Here is a 17,758-nt window from a genome sequence, read left to right as displayed (position 1 = left end):
AACGGAGCGAGCTCAGAGCAACCAGAGTTATTCAGCCTGTACACAAACACGGGGCCGGTCTGGCTCAACGTGAATGTTATCTGAAGCACACGGGGAGCGCCGTTTTCCAGGAGGGAAGATTTGGTACGGAATTAAAGCAGCCCTCAGTTTAGCCCAGGATAAATCCCCTGAAGTCAGCGGGAGCCTCCTGGGTGTTAATGAGGGAAGAATTTGGCCCACGGACAGCAGCTGGATTTTCAGGGATTGCTGAGTATAGCGAAGCTTGCATTGTCTGCGGGATTTTTACAGGGCTGCCACATCGTCAGAGGGTTCGGGTGATCTACAACATCTCTCCCATTTATCACAACATCCCTCCCTACCCATTCCACTCAAAAACGCAAGCTAAATACATGCGGTGAGATGCTCCAGGTATGAAAAAGTGCACAATATCAGAGTATTAATGAATGCTAAAAAAAAGGGCGCCACAAAAACTTACGTAAGGTTGAAGAATAATCAGATAAACCCGGTATTTGTTGAGGTATATATACACACATATATTGGAACTGCTCGCTAAATTACGAAACACATGTCCTGGTATCCCTGTTTTTCACAGTACCTCCCAGTACGCAAATATCTCGTATTTCTACGCAACGCTGAAGTTGAGAACATCTATAAGTGCCCACTTTTTCCAACATCTCCAATCCTATACCATCTGGTAGGTATCAGCATCGCGGTCACTTCTTGGGGGGGGGGGAAGATGGATAGGAGACAGTGAGGATTAATGACATGCAGAAACGAATGCGGCACAGACAACGGCATATTTGCACTATTTTTCCCCGAGAAAAATCCTGAAGACTCGCTGGCAAGAGCCGCTTCGCCGGGCTCTGCTTTTTTTCAGTTCAAGTAAGCACTTCAACATGATTCAGTGAGGATGTCCTACCACTACTCGCTTCAAAATGTTCCTCCCTGGCAAATTATTATAAAACCCCTAAAAAAAGACCCGTTACCCTAACAAGTCAATTAGCATCACTCTTCCCTGTGTAAGCATTCGACTACAAACGGCTTACAACAAAAATCCTGGCTCAGGTTGTCTCAGACGGGGTAAAATATCCTGACATGCCTCTGTCTTAAAAAGGTGTTTGGTGGCTGAATTCCCATTTTTAATGATATAATTATTGTTTTCCCTTTGAATGGGAGAACACAGGAAAGGCTTACAGAAGTTCAAATGCATGGGAAACGGCATTTTGCTGAAATTATGTTAGTAATATTTTTAACCAAAGAAAAAGTTACCGTAAAAACATCTGAGAGACCAAAGAAACTTCCTGTCCAAAAAAATAACAAAACCCATGCTAAATACTTTAAGTGCCTCAGAGGATGTTTTTTTTAACTTCTTACTATTCATCAGCCTGGAAGATAAACAGCCTCCCCCCTTTTTGATGGGGAAGCAAGATTTTGTAGGGGAAAAAAAAATAAAAATCATTGTCCTGAGACTAAAAGCCATTTGTGTGTCCTCAAATGATCCGGCATCCCACAAGGCTGATGGGTCGGGTGGCTCTGCGGCACCCAGGTTTGGAAAGGATGCTTAATTAGCTAAAGCTTGCTCATTAACGTGAAGGAGCGTGCGCCTGCTCGGGGGTGAGGAAGGGAGAAGTGAAACCCGGGTCACTCCTTGCAGAGGAAGCGGAGGGAAGAAGTGGGACTCGAAGCTAACGGTAGGCGAGAAATGGAACCCCCCCCCAGCCCTGCCGGCTCCCCCCCAGAGCAACACAAACCCCGGAGAAAGGACTGACAAACTCCCACTCCGGTGAGACAACCGAAAAAATCCGGTTCCTTCCAGAAGATGGGCAATGACCTTCCCAGGACCTAAGAAAACGGATAGAGACGATGCAGAGACACGACGCTGGTGTGTGTCGCCATCGCCTTCTCGGGAAAGGACTAGTAAAAAATTAAACTGGAGCAGTTTGAGTATCAAAATCGTGTTTCGTGTTGCAGGAGCCTTATGTTTTCAGTGTTACAAAGTCACATTTATTTTTTACAGAAGCCCGTTATGCAAATACGCCCCAAACCAACTAATGACACTCGTGGTATTTAAAATAGGAACTTTCTTTTTTCCTCTGTTTTGTATTTCCCTCTGCTACTCGCGATCTTTTCCTGCACAGCCAAAGTACCCGCTCTTCAATGGAAAGGGAGATATCCTAAAACATATATGGAGATATGTTCATTTTCAGTATAAAGTCTGCAACGCTCACGTCACCTTGCACTTCAGACAGGACAAAAAATTAGAGTCACCCTACGACAACGACGAAATCGGCAAATTCAGCTGCTATGGGAAATCGGAAGGGGGGAAAAAAAAAAAGCACCTTTTTATGCTGACACAGGGGAAAATATAACAAGGTGGTGTTTGAGTGCCTCGGAGCGGAGCGTGCCACCCCTGCCCGCTGCCGCGCTGCCAACTGCGCCCCCCCCACCGCAGGGGGGGAAAATCAGCCCTTTTAAGTAAAAATGAAGACTCTTCAATGCAAAGCCAAAGCAGAGGATGCTCCGGACGCATCCGTGCTGCTGCCGGGAGCCAGCTGGCTGCGGGGCATCCCCGGCCACACCAGTATGGTTGCCTGGTCACTGGGAGCAGACTGGGGCTTCCCCACTACAGGTAGATCTATTGCAAATACAGGGATTCTCACGCGTAGAATCACAGAATTCTCCAGGTTGGAAGGGACCTTTCAGATCATCAAGTCCAACCATCAACCCAACACTGACCAAAACTGTCACTAAGCCATGTGCCTCAGCACCACGTCTGCCCGTCTGCTACTACTCACATCTCCTTTCCACAGTCCTTTACTCCAGCTTCACCTCACGGCACCAACACAAGACAGAGCAACGCTTTCAGAGCCAAAAGATGCAGAAAAGATACGGAGCAGAGCTCCACGGGGATGGTACCACCACTCCAGTTTAACACTAGGGACAAAAGTTATCATTAATTGTGTCATTAGTTCATCTGAAAGAAATATATTTAAAAAAAAATAAATCAAGGCCATTTCACTGAATTACTCTCCCGCACAGAGCAAAGTGTCAGAGACACTACTTTGTTCTTGATTTTCCTTAATGTCCGATGGAAGTACGTACAAAATATCTCAGAGTAATTGAATCGATAAAAGAATGAAGCAGAAAAAACCTCAAAGAGCCAGAAGTTACATGGCAAAAAAATATAAATTGTTAAAGCAGGTAACTTCAGAATAAGATTCTGGTAACTGGAAAACGAAATGACACTGGCACAGCATCGTTGGTCCCCCATATCCAGCAGCAAGAGCCCATGAGGAAGGAGCTTCATCCATCCCTGCTGGGCTACTGAAAAATACGCAGGAAAAGGTGTCTTCCTATCGTACACTTGCAATTCCAAACTGCCTGTGCCGCTCTACACGTGTGCGATCACGTCAGATCTTTCGGTACGGTCTCAGGATGTGCCGTGTGCCCAGAAAATATGACAAGCGGTGGAAGTTTCCATATGTGACTCCAGCAACTCCTGCCCGGGGATGGAGGAGGATGGAGCTGCCGCAGAACTCTGCTGACGGTGCCAGGAGAGCAGAGTGGTGACTTGCACCAACTGCAAACGGAGTTTCTCACAAAGTCTTCCAAAGCTGGGCTGGGAATCAATCATTTCGCAAAGCCTGTCCAAGACTGGTCATCATGGAACGAAACTTCTAAAAATGATTGATTTAAACTGGAAATAAGGATTGGAAAGAAAATAGTAAGGATTCGTGGAAAATTATCACTCTTCCATGCTTAAGGTTTAAAAAAAGGGGAGCAGTGAACCAGGATGTGCTGGAGAACAGTCACTGAAGGCGCATTAGAAGAAGGTGGAGGAGATGTGTTCCCAACGAGACATAGGCAGAGGGCAAGACATGGGCAACTCATCTTGATGATGCAAGATGGCCTCATGAAACCTTCGTCTGAGATTCTTAGAATTTTACTTTTCAGGACCAAGAAGGCAAGTAGGATTTTCAAACTGTGGAAACAACCTATTTGGTATCTTCTCGTTGGCAGGAGACACATTAAAAACCACGTCGGTGACCTGCAGCAGCCCATCACTCCCTGCCTGGCGCGGGGAAGAGGTGAGAGTGAGAGCCATAAAGCAATGGGCAGCTTCTGGCTAGTTTTCTTTGGAGATGGCTATAATATGCTGGAAACTTAATCGCCAATTTTTTTCATCACATGATGTAATAAAAATAGAAGTCTCTCCAAAAATTAGATTTGTCAGAGGACCTTGTTATCCAACATAGAGGTAAGACTGTATTACAGTGTAAGTGAAAAAAGAGACAGAGAAATACCCGAGTGAGTTATATTTCAGTGATACAGTTGTTTTTTATAGGGCTTTATATGCATTTTCCCCCAGACACTTTTGAAAGACAAGGATGTGGGAAATATCCATAATTCTAACTGTAGTACAGGCTGTATCTTCACTATTTAAAAAAAAAAAATAAATATTTTCTCCTGACAGTCAACCAGGATCCATTTTCAAAGAAAGAAAAGAAGTTGTTTTTTTTTTAAAAAAAAAAAAAAGACAGACCTATAAACATGCAGACAGATGGCTATATTCTGTCATTAACTTCAAAACCAAATAAAAATATTAACTTCTCCATTGTTGCTAAACATACTGCAGCAAGACCGGGCTGCCTGGCAGAGACGCACCTCAGCTGCTGCGAAGGCAGAAAGAAATACCTGGCTCCTGCGTTATTATTATTTATTATTTGTTAAACACCGACAATGTGTTCGGCACTTTTCAAAGGCAGAGGAAGCCGGGAGCGGGGGGGAGGAGACGCTTTAAAAATGCTGTTCCCGAGCTGAATAAGGCTGAGAAGGCAGGAGAGAGCAGGGTGGCTGCGCGGGGAAGCGCGGGCTGCAGCCCAATGAGCTCCGTGATCCGAAAGGTCCCTCCCAACCCAGATAATTCCAGGATTTCATTCTACGAAATACCCATTGCAGAGGCAGGAGAAGGCTCAAGCCCGGCTCCACCACCTGCCAGGGACACAGAGCCCTCACCCCCCAACACCGGCCACAGGCTGCAGCAAAACACCAGGCAGTTACGGGGGAAAAAAAAGCTATGAAAGGGGAACAGTGAAAATCAAGCAAAACAGGAAAGGGGAAGCGAGAGAGCCCCACCGCAAGGCATCGCTGGGTCCTTTGTCCGTGGCCCCCAGTCTACAGCTGGGGAGCCCTAACGTAGGCGCTGCCAATGTGGCTTTGGACTACGGAGGGGTGACTCGGCCAAGCCAGCCCCAGGAGCCACTCGCCACACAAGAAGAGCCGTGCGTGGCCCTGCCAGCCCCACTGGCCACCATCAGCCACCTCTGCCTCCCACAGGGACCAGGGAACCGGGGGCTCTGGCTGTTCCTCTGCCCTGGGAATGGCTACCCAACACCCAGAGAGCCCTTCAGAACTGGAGAGCCACCTAATGGCCACGGGCAACCCGGGGGGGACTTGGGGACCCAAATCCTGATGCACCCGGAACACACCACGCTTGGTCGCCCTACAGAAGTAGAATCATAGATTCATAGAATGGTTTGGGTTGGAAGGGACCTTAAAGCCCATCCAGCGCCACCCCCTGCCCTGGGCAGGGACACCTCCCACCAGACCAGGTTTCTCCAAGCCCCCTCCAACCTGGCCTTGAACCCCTCCAGGGATGGGGCAGCCACAGCTTCTCTGGGCAACCTGGGCCAGGCTCTCACCACCCTCACAGCAAAGAAGTTCTTCCCCAGATCTCATCTCCATCTCCCCTCTTTCAGTGTCAAACCTCGTCCTATGGCTCCCCTCCCTGGTCCAGAGTCCCTCCCCATCTCTCCTGTAGGCCCCCTATTTTAATGCTGGCCCCCACTATTTTAGTGCTGAATTAAAACAAGCTGGAAAAGCACCTTCAGATGGGCGCAGACAAGGAATTAGAGAAGAAGTAGGGAGTGCTCCATGACAATTCTACAGCTTGTGCGTCTGAGGTATCAGAGGGTTTGCTTTTTTTAGGCAGGCTGATAGCAGAACTTAGTCATTGTTTTTAATTATTCCATACATAAATAGCTGGTAGGATTCATATCCTCATACATTCCCCGAAATCTCTACTTGTCAAAAGTAATTGCTCCTTTTTTTTTTTTAAGCCAAGAAGCAAAAGGAATAAATCACCCAACAACAGAAGCCTGGCCAGAGTGTCTCCTTCCAAAGAAAAGATGTCCCTGAGGTCAGTGGCGGTGCCCGGCTGGCCCGATGGCAGCAGCCACCGAGGAGGAACACTGCGATACTCACACTCAGCCTTTCAAGTGGGATGTAAACATATTTCTGTTTTTTGGTTTTTTTTTTTTTCTCCAGCTATTAACAAGAAGGAAGTTAAAGAGCTTTCTGTGAAAATCAGGTGGCGAGAGCTTACTGGAATGTGAAAGCTCTTAAAAATATACAGATCGTGGGCTTGTGTTTATCTGGACCTTCCCTGGGAGCGTGCAGTAAAGCAGGTGAAGAAATTCCACAGGCACCGCAGGAACGCTCTGCTCTCTAAATGTACCGCACTCCTTCGTTAAAGCGCTGGTCTCTCCCGGCATCCACGGACTGCACTACTTACTTCTGTATCTGAATGACCCAAAATATAATTCTTAGCAAACAAAAGAGACGCACTAGAGTTTGAAACTTGGAGCGAGCTGGACAACTTTCAGATTGCTTAAATCCCAACTAGAAATACTGCAAAGAAGTTTGCAGAAATGTCACGACTTGGAGAAACAAATTAATAGCTGCCTTGGAAAGTATAGATCCTGACTACATTGTATGTGTGGTGTGTGTGTTTTGAAAATAGTGATTATTTTAATAATTAGCGTTCTGTATCTATCTGTGCCTGTGAAGGATCCTGTTTCTCCATCTCGAGCTGTGCTGCATGCGAAGTTCCTGCCTGCAGTCGCACGGTAATTAAGTGTGATTAAAGATGCTATTCATTCCCCTGCAAAGCAGCAGGTAACCACATGTCAGAAGGGGGTGGTGGGAGAACGGAGAAACTTCTGGGCAGTAAAAAGGCTGTTGGAAATGGTCTGTTGGAAATGAGCAATGCGACAGCGCACGGCAGACGCGGGTTTGCGGCGACTACGGGAGATCGTCACGTTCGGAAACACGATGGTCACCCTGAAGAAAATAGTATCTAAAGTAACCTCCTTATTTCAGTGTGCACCGGGTGATGCCGAGGCCCCAGTAATGGCCTGGAGGGGACTGAGACAAGCTCTGCTTGGGCACACACCAAAGAGTACCCACCACCGACAGCCAAACCCACTGACACCAAACCCACCAAGGGTATCCCAGAGGAGTCAGAACGGGTGAGAAGCTCTGGAAGACGCCTCCTGTGAAAGGGCAACTACTGCTGAAACAGTGGGAGAAACAGAGGGGAGGAACAGAAGATGACTCTTAAAAGACAACTGCTTGCAGAAGACAAGACTATTTTGCCTGAAAGGTGTCAGAAATGAGGTCAATACCGGCACACTGAAGCTTCTTCCCCCATAAATCCATTTCTTGTAGCTATCTTATGCCTATCCCAATCCTTTTTAATACCTAAACATATGACTATGTGCTGTGTACGTGTGTGCACACACTGCAGGCACCTGAGCTCCTCCTCCTCTCTCCATGTTTGCATAAAATTGCCCGTGAAAGCTGGAGATCTGCTGGACCCTCTGGAAGTCAGTGGCCCCAACCACTTGATAACCGAGGCAACGGCACAGCCTGGAATACGGCAATTCCACTTAAGCACAAGAAAACACTTCTCTACTGTGAGGGTGGTCAAACACTGGAAGAAGTTGCCCGGAGAAGCTGTGGAGTCTCCATCCTTAGAGATATTCAAGACCTGTCTGGACATGGCCCTGGGCAGCCAGCTGTAGCTGCTCCTGCTTGAAGCAGCCCTTGGAGGAGGTGACCTCCAGAGATGCCATCCTCAATGGTTCCGTGGATAAAGCTCTAAAGCTTAGAGAGACTATATCCTTGTCCTCACAATCATAGAATCATAAAATCATAGAATGGTTAGAATTGGAAGGGACCTTAAAGATCATTGAGTTCCAAGCCCCCTGCCATGGGCAGGGACACCTCCACTAGAGCAGGTTGCTCAAAGCCCCATCCAGGGGCATCCTGACCCCCAACCTGGTCTTTTTATCATCACACTGATAAGAATTTGTGATAGTCAGAAAAGTGATATTTTTCTTCAGAACTTGCTAGAACCGTCACTACCTTGCAGCTGAGCTGGATCATCTAACGAGCCTAGAAGGCTCGTTACCTGAGTGATTGAGAAAGAACACGGCTTATTAGTGGAGCCAGGGAAAGGAACGGGTAGGAACATCACCACCAAGACGTGAACGTGTCGTCTTTGGAGAAAGCAATGAGTGGTTGATAAATGCCACTGTCTGCACCAGGTATGCAATGAAAATGGTTTCAGCTATTATTCCACTGGACCGTTGTTTTCGCTTTTTAGGGTTTATGCATTTATATTAGCAAAACCTGCCAAACCATACCTTATATGCCATGGAGAGCATCCCCAGCTATCACCCTTGTACGCCCCCGCGCTCTGAGTCAACTCTGAGTCCTGAAAATGGCCAGAATTAGCGAAAGCACAGCCTGCCTTTTTGCTGGAGGTGTTCCATCACACGCCGACCAGACCTGAACTGGTAACGTGGAGCACAGCGAGCCCACAACCCTCCGTGGGACAACTGCGGGTGAGCGTCATTCCCTGTTTTATCGCGTTCACGACAGCACTGAAAGCCAGGGAGCAGCGACTGCGAAGGCAAACCAAGCTCCTATTAGCACTCAACCACAACATAAACCTATTATTGCACATTACAAATCGCGGTGTTATTCTGTTGCCAGGTTATAAGCTCCAGAAAGGTGCCCTTGGAATGCTCACTTCTGACAAAATAGCCCTCAGCTTAACATTTGATCCAAAGGGCTAAGAGAAAAGCACTCCTTTTACCACTAAATTGCAGTGTTGGGTTTTAGCATTTCTTCAATTATGATATGGACAATGAAACCGTGTCTTTCTGGATGCATGAGGAATTCTGCTAAATGAGCCATTCAGGCATCTGAACTTAAGTCTGTTCCTTTAATACATTTGATTAACATGGAAATTTTATCTCTTATGTCATTATTTTAGTGCTGTAACATCAAAAACATTAGTCCACAACGTGCCCACGATCACAGGAGGATAGTTTATGGGCTCTAGGACTAATTTCTGGAGCAGGAACAATGATTCCACCTCCCAAAGCGAGATGCTCGAGCAGAAACGACGATGGAGGTGAATCTTCTCCAAGTATAAATTAGCCCAGAAGTTACCAGGGGGAAATTCTGCTCCTCAGTCCCACTGAACTCAAGGGCACTTCTCCTACCGACCCCAACGGTAGCTGGAATTTTATCCATTCACATTGATCGTTAGTCTTTGGGGCAGGACCATGCACTGATGGAGTCAGGGAAAGCCAAACGCAGATCTCACCCGCTCCATCTCCTTACCCCACAACACAAGGTCCTACCCACACAAGAGGTTAAAGAATCATAAAATCATATATATATATATATATATATAAAATCATAGGTTAGCATGGCTGGAGCTGCTCAGGAGGAATTTTGCACTCTAGGGACAAGGAGCTCTTTCTTTTTGCATTTCCTTTAGCCAAAGGCTATGGGTACGATACAGCGTAATTCTATTTTGCACCGTGTTTCCTACGGAACGCGCAGCTGTGGCTGGTGGGTACATACCGCCCGGCCAAGAAGTCAGAGCGTTCAAATACTTACAAGCAAATAAACAAAGTGCTGGGGCTTTTGTTAAGGGCATGGACACTGCACATGTCATCACAAAAAAAATGGATTAGCAACAGACTTCGTAGGAACCTAAATTCCTGGGTACGTTGGGTGTCTTTTATCACTTTAGTACAGCTTGTGTGTGTTTTTTATAGGGAGGGAGAACGAAGGAGGAATTATTATAGGTAAAGGAATCTTGCCATCAAAATGTGAGGAAACCTAGTTATTTGACTAAGCAAAAAAAATACTAAGTAATTTGTAACAGAAGAATAAAACGAACTGGCTGTGTCTCCAGAGGTCTGCAATATGATCTTCAGAAAAGGTAGCTTGCCAATTTAATTGAGGTAGGAGTTATTTAATTTTTTTATATACAGGTATAGTTTTCAATAAAACTACATATGCCTATAATACCGCAATGGCAGATGTGTCTCGATTATTAGAGGTGGGCTCTGGGGAATATATACAATGGATCTTGAAATCCGTAAGCAGCTGTTGGGAAGGGAGGGGTGGAACATTGCAACACACACACATGTTCCTTAAGTGCAGTAATGTTTTGTTATTTTACTGCAGGTGTATTACAGAGATGAAATTTAATAACTCACTGTATACAATACCAATAAAACGGAAAGATTCTTTGCCCTGACGCTCATGAAGGAAGTACAGATCAGAAGCAGCTCAGAGCGCGGCGGCTCCGTGCGGACGCCCCTCCTCGGCTCACACCTTCCCCGGCCGCCGCGGAACCCTCCATTCGATTCCTTACTGGGAAAAGGGGGGCAGGTCATAAAAACAGGGGAAAAAAAAAAGGAAAGCAAACGCCTAAAGTGCTCCGCAAGGTAGAGGAGAAGGTGGCGTTGATCGAATTCAAGAAAGCCAAGGGCTTTTTCCTAGCGAGGTCTCCGAGACGCAGGGAACCCCTGTGCGATGCCACCGGAGTTATTTTTGTAATAGTTATTCTTTAGCGGCTTAAATCAGAAGCCTGATTTCAGAATATGCATTAGGCTCAATCTCATGCTGAATGAGGCACTGAAGAAGGACCTTTTAAAAGGTTCAGATAAAAAGATAATCCCTCCTGCTTTTTTTTTTTTTTTCCCCTTTCTGTCTTTGCTGGACTCCTCTCCATGTAACTAGAGATGCTCCAACAATTCAGTAATTCACAGCAGAAAAAGGAAGTCCCAGCACTTCAGGAAGAAAAAAGAAAATGGGCAACAGCTATTTCTGTCCGTTCCCTTCTCAGCGTGAGAAGAGCAGCGTTTCGGGAGGATTTCCAGCCTTGCTGGACACACCGACGGCGGGGAAGGGGAGCTGGGCTCGGTTAATCCACACGCACTCGCTGCACAACCCGCCCGAGTCTTTCATTTCCATTATGCTCATTTTAAAGTTTTCCAGCAATATTTTTATTGCTGGAAAATATTTCTATATTTTCTATACAAAACCTCTGTCAAAGGTATGTCATATCCCCCCCCTCCACTAGGGTCACTGAGCCACAAACATGCAAAAATTAAAATTAAATTTTTTTTTTTTTTTTTTAATTAACAATTAAAATGAAAATCCAAGGCTTTCTTTGGGAAACGTTCGGAGTGCCATTGTCGGTGGGGGACAGCAAGGGATGGGACAGGAGGGAAGTGGCCACGTGGCCACCAGCTCAAGGAGCAAAACTCAATGACATCCCCCCTCATGACCCCGAGAGGATAAAACGCCACACACATCTAGTAAGAAAACCTTCAGGGAAAGCACCTTGGCTGTCCCAGCTGAACAGAGAGCGGGACACAAGCCCCATCGTGTGCCAAAGGCTCCTCTCACCCATCAGAGAGGGACAGGGGAGGGAAAGGAGAGAGGACCCACCGCCACCACGCGGGAGGAAGGACGTCAGGAAAGAGCGGGTCGTGTCTGTAAAGAGACGTCCAACAAATATTTGGAGCCGGATCCAATGGGAGAGGATGCAGGAAAACATCAGCAGCTCCAAGAAGGCTGAACTCTGGCTGGATCTGCATGAACTTTTGATTGAGTTTCTAGAAAGCTCTGCCAGAACTGGCACTGTCACTCGCCACGGCAGCCACCCGTGCCCTTCATCACCAGCCTCTGGGCAACCCGCGGCACCACTTCCAGAGGGACGGGGCGGGGGGCTCGGGGTGAGAGACGGGAGCAGAGGAAAGCAAGGAGGAAGGGAGGGATCGGAGAAGAATACTGAAAGGGAGACAGAGGAGAGGCAACTTAAAGGACAGACGTTGCGTCACGGTGCAGGGATGCTGCAGAAACCCTGTCCTGTCAGTCCCACCCCTCTGACCTCTCAGCATCTTGGAGCCTGATCCTTTCTGATCTGGATTCCAGGAATAAATCACTGCTGATACGGTCCCTCAGGAAACCCTGGAGAGCCCCGGGGCTGCTGCAGGTTTGGGGAGAACTGCCCTGGGATGCTGATGGCTTTGGAAATGCACCAACGAGCCGTTCTGTTGCAGCCTCAACTGAAGCCGCAATAAAACCCAAATTAAACATCATCCCGGGGGACGGCCCTTCTCTGTATCGTGGTATCCCCGATCAAGCTGAAGGCTAGCAGGTATGACCTCAATCTGGATGAAGTTTGTAATATTTTGGTAGCAGTTGTGTTTTATTTGTATGTATATAAAAAAAAAAGCTGGCTGAGCTTGTACAACTGCACTAGTTTTTACCTTAACACCTCATTCCAGAGTCAGCCTTTAACAGCGGGACGGTTCCAACTGGCCTCCCCGAGCAGTTCTTGAACATCAAGTAAATGAGTACATCCAAAACCAACATTGAGGCTCACTTTCTAAAAGACTTAGTAGTAAAAACAAGTCATCTTAGGATTTGGGGATTGTGCTTTAAGTTAAAACACCTTAAAAGCTAAGTATCTGTTACTACGCATTTGCCAAAAAGGCATAATCCAAATTTTCAAAGGACTGCCTAATTTATTCCCACATACAATCTCCTGCGTTGCCTTGGAAATCTAGGGTGTACGTTTTCTGGCCATCGAGCTCATGTTATAGTTCTCTTTATTCATCGCTTTTTTGAATTAACCATTGCTCAGAAAATCCCAATAGACTCTGGATCACTCCAAGTCGGTCTCATCGACTATTAACCCATCAGCGGAGCCACATCACCGTACCGTGGGTCGAATAATAGCATTTTGTGTAGCCAGATCCTCTTGCACGGAGGAATCTCAGTGTGTTATACACACTCTATAATATATATATAGTGCTGATTTACAGGGAGCTCTTTGGATAAAGAAGCAGATGCACTGCTCTTCATTATCAGAGCCTTACTGACAACCCGAGTGCCCAGCCAATGATACAGACTAATACAGGGAATCACAATAAAGTTAGAGAAATCAAGTAGGTAACCCTTTTTTTTCTAATACTACTGCCTTGCTAATCCCACCCCACACCCCCCCCCAAACCAGCACGATATAAAAAACAATTGATCTTTGGGGAAATGGTAAGTAGCACAGAATTAAGACAACATGCAAAATCCTGACTTCACTGAATGAAATGAGCTTTTTGTCATTAACTTCAACGAAGCCAGTGTTTCAAAAGTGTCTTGACAACAACTTGGGTACATGTTTCTTAGATGACTTCTCTCTAATGGAATTAAATAGTTCCCCAGACAAGTTTTCTTCCATTCCCACTGTAATCAGTGTTGTATTTGCTATGGTTTTCAGTGAGAGCCCAATTGGGCCCTAGGCTCAGAAATAAAAATCATCTCGAAGTAAATGGGTTGCTGCGTATCTGACCTCTTCTCTCATTGGTGTGAAGGCAGCGCGGGGATGAAACCTCCCATCGCTCCCGCTATTTGTGCAAAAAGAGCTTGTTGGGTTTTTTCCTACCAGAAGATTAATAGGTAGCAAGTTCAATATCGTTAGGTATTTAGTTTTCCTTAATTGTTCCAGGAACTCATCTACAGAGAGCAATGCATCACATCTGGAGGTAGCAATTTACCTTTCAGAAATCAACAAAATCTGCACGTTCCTCCGGGGTTTAGGAAAAAGGAGCTCACGCAGCTCCTGCCGCTGCTCCGGTCCCTCGGATAACCCGAGGCTTCGGGGGGATTCTCAATGAGCCGCAATATCACCACCAATATTTCCTTCGGAATTCACCGAGTTCTCTTCAATATCTCGTGTCTAGATAAGCTCATCTTTCTCAATACGTGCGAAAGCACATCCCAGAAATCTCGCAATAGGCTTGTAGCTTTTAATTTTCTTTTAAGCCCGAAGGTTCATACTTGTTAATAATTTGGTGGATCCTGATAGTTCTGCAGCCTGGAGAACAGACAACAGATGGTCCGGCCTCGGCATTAAGCATTATTCCTTCTGTACCTTTCAGGAATTCGAGAGATTCTTATTTTAGAAATATTTTTTCTCCTTCCTGGCTGGGCACCGGTCATCTGCTTCATCCATTTTTCCACTCCGCTTCAAGAAAGTGGATGCGAACTGCAGAACGGAAGACTCTATTCCATGGATTGGAATTTTTATTCTTTGCACTTTGATTGTAGCATCTTCCTAATATTCCTCAAATCTTCATGAATGAAACTGCGGAAAGCGAGAGTGGGAAGGTGGGGTTTCCTCCATCAGCTCTTCATCGGCCCCACACAGCCACAGGGCACCGCCATGAAGAGAAAATCAAGGATCCATCCCGAGAGATGACCATGTCTGCACCAACTCAATTCTGAGGCAACTCCAGAATTGGTCCACCGGAATGTAAAAAAAATAATTATTTAATGCTATCATTCAGGGGAAAAAATGCATTTACTCTCATATTACAACCCCAGCCATCGGCTTGTTTACTGGAATAAATGTTGGGCTTTTCCTGGTATGTTGACAGACCGCATTCCCCGGCACAGGGATGCTCAGCGTCTCCCCCCTTTGCACTGCCCATCGGGGCTTAATCCTCTTTTTCACGCGCTATGCAGGAGCTCGCCCAAAGGCAGGAGCTGGTTGGCACTTCCAGGTTTGTCCTCTCCTGCGTTCTGGACCAGGAGAGAAGTTCTGGCGAGCGGGAGCGGCGCGTGGACTTCTGCTGCAGGTGGTCGGTGCTGCATGAAAAGAGGAGGCGGAAACGGCGCTGCCCGTTCCTGCAGGCGACCGTCCTCGTTACGGCAATTACCCGGCAGGTCCCCGCGGGGGGGTTCAGCTGTTTGCTGATCTGTCACTTGGCCGGGAGAGGCCAGGCCAGGCGGTGGCACGGGGCTCCCTCCTGCCGTCCCCACGGGATTGATCTCCCCCTCCGGCTCCCAGTGCCACGGGATGGCTCTGATGCTGCAGAACCATCACACCCAGTCATTCCCCTGTCGTTTCACACTGGAGTATCTGGAACCGGGTCACCCTCCACGACCACTGAGAGGCTCTAAAAGATGCCACCTCCCTTTGCCTGAGACATAAACCTGAGGATGCTTAAGAAAAAACGATCTGTTTATTGCAAATTGTCCTCTGAAGCCTACATCTCCACCTCTGTCCTTAGAAACTAAGGTCAACTTTTTACCCCCAAATTCAAGAAAATACAGGTGTGCCCTGCAGATATCCCCAGATACGGGTGTGCACAGAGGCCACAGCACGAGTTGTGTTAAGGCATATATAGACCACTTATATATATATCCACTTATTTAGGTGTGATGCTATTTTGAACTCGGAAACAATTTCTAACTCCCTCGCAGCATCACGAGATCATCCCATCACAGTAAGACTGAAAGAAAAACTAAAAGCAAAAACGCAGCCAAGAAAAGGTTCGTTTCCAGATGAGATGCGAAAGCGCAGCAGACCCAAGAGAGTGGCAGAGCGGGGTCTCCGAGAGGCTGGAGCTGCAGAGGGGACGGGTGTCACCCTTGGACGGGTGCTACTACACGCAGGGGACAATAGCGCTGGGGACAGAAACACGTCCTGCTGCCTCCTAATAGTAGCACGCAAGGATATTAAAGCACAGCTAGAAATGGCTCCTGAAATTAATGAAGGGCTCTTTTGGAGCAGGTGAGGGCAGGTTACACGTGTGAGCATCTGCATGTATCTGTGCTGGTTACGGCAAGAGAAACCAGTAAGTCACTTACTGACCCACTAAGGAGTCGGGTATGGGAAGGTTCAGCGTGTCACTGGGTTGACCTTCAAGGCCTGGTCCGTAAACCTTCACCAGTGAGCAGCTCTGCATCCTTCCAGTTTGTTCCACATCAAGTTAAACGTGTAGCTGTGCTTTAAGCAGGGCACGGTGACAGTCCCCTGTCACCTCTCTCAGTCCAGGAAACATCCCCAAAACTCAAACAATGCAGACGGTGACCGGCAAACACAGGGGCCTCTCGGGCAAACCTCACCTCCCTCTGGGCTCCAGACAGACCCCCTAGCAGAGGGGGCAAAGTGGCCAGCCAAGGGGCACTATGGCCACCTGTCTGGGGAAGATGCCACCATCATCCATGGCCAACTGTGTGGAGAAGACGCCACCACCAGCTGCCCAACCCTGCCTTCAGCGCCCAACCAGACCCGTAGGAAGCCCAGTCCATGGGAGCCCGACCATCCACGAGAGCCCATCTGTCCGTGCATCCACAGGAGCCGCCCCGGCGCGGGGGCCGGATGCATCCCAGAGGGAAGGGGCACGTGGCAACAGCTGGCCAAGAGCACGGCCCCGGCCTCCAGGCACCACCCACGGCACACACCAACAGAAATTGCTGTTTAATTGCTCAAATAGCTTCATTTTAGTACAGTAAACATTTAAAAACACAAATCAACAACACAAGAATAGCCTGTTTCCCCTCATTATTAAAGAACACGGACATACGAAAGGAAAGAAGGGATCAAGTATTTCCCTTTCCTATAGGGAAATAATATGCATTTTGGCTAGTTTTTTGATGTGTGGTTTTTTTTCCTGGCAGATTTGAACAGTATAAAGCTTTGAATATTAAGAAGGCTATTAAATTCTTTCAATAGTTTTCCAAAGTGGGAAGCTACTGCTCTTAGAAAAAGGAAAGGGAGCCCAGCACTCTTCAAGAACAAAATGAATTTAAACCCGCGATTAATATTGCTACTGAAATTAAAAAGAAAGTGTCTTTTAAAAAAAATAAAATCAATTGTCTCGAAACAAAGCACGGACTTTTGGCTAGTGATAGTATTTTTAGAACTCAGACTTTCTCTGGAGACTTAAAAGTATGCAAATGCAAAGTGCAGAGAGGCACACGCACACACATGCTATACCTTTGTATTACATTGGCATTTTATTATTTAATTAAACTACTCTTATTTTTCTAGCTCACGCATGCTTCCCTTGAGACGGCTTTGCTGTTAGCCTGCTGGCCTTGACTTCCAGCCAAAAACAATTCAGAAACAAAAAGGGACAACAAATCATATTTTCACAGACATTTTTATCCCTCAATACAACCTTGTTTTCACACAACATCATACAGATTCTATGAAAACTATAATTTATTGCGGTAGCCATCCAACGCTGGGGGCTGACGGGAGCTCTGCCGTGTGTTGCCACCGGCGCGATTCCCCACGTCGTGCCGCGGGGCAGGACTCGCCGCGCTGAACAGGGTGCCGTTGTGGCAAAGGACGAGAATCAATAGCTCCGACTCGGGCGGTATTAGGTCAACCCAAGCACTCCGAGCCTCCAGTAACCGTATCCCGGCTAAAAAAGCCCAGGCGGGAGCTTTAAAACCTACGTTTGCAAATAAACCCCCCTTTCTGAGCAACGCCCATCTGCAGCCATCGCCGTTGATGATGGAGCCCATCCCCGAGATGTACAACCTCAACAAGCAAAGCTCGTTTGTCAGAGTATTTATCACACCCCCTCCACCGGGCAGACTTTCACTTACCTGGTGGCAACCCTGTAAATTGGAATCTCTTCCATACGACGAGTATGAACCCCTTTCTGTTTTACCTGTTAACAAAAAAAAAAATAAAAATAAATAGATGTATAACAGCTATAAAGAGATACACATAGCTTCTCCAAGCACTTTAGATGATGTTCACCACATTTTCCTAAGGCTGTTTACCTATGTAGAATAG

The 17,758-nt window shown here is 46.9% G+C and overlaps 1 protein-coding gene across 2 annotated transcripts in view; it reads right to left on the bottom strand.

Moving 5' to 3' along the window:
• The window catches only part of LOC141476556 (transcription factor 4-like), a 226,530-nt gene that overhangs the window by 96,842 nt on the left and 111,930 nt on the right, over positions 1-17,758 (bottom strand). For both annotated transcript variants that reach the window (XM_074165245.1, XM_074165246.1), the window contains one exon: positions 17,566-17,630. In XM_074165245.1, coding sequence (XP_074021346.1) covers positions 17,566-17,630 — 65 coding nt within the window. The remainder of the gene's footprint in view (positions 1-17,565; positions 17,631-17,758) is intronic.

The sequence above is a fragment of the Numenius arquata genome, chromosome W (assembly GCF_964106895.1).
Source record: "Numenius arquata chromosome W, bNumArq3.hap1.1, whole genome shotgun sequence".
In the NCBI taxonomy this organism is placed as follows: domain Eukaryota; kingdom Metazoa; phylum Chordata; class Aves; order Charadriiformes; family Scolopacidae; genus Numenius; species Numenius arquata.
The sequence above is the reverse complement of the archived record's forward strand: the minus strand, read 5'-3'. Positions and strand labels throughout refer to the sequence as shown.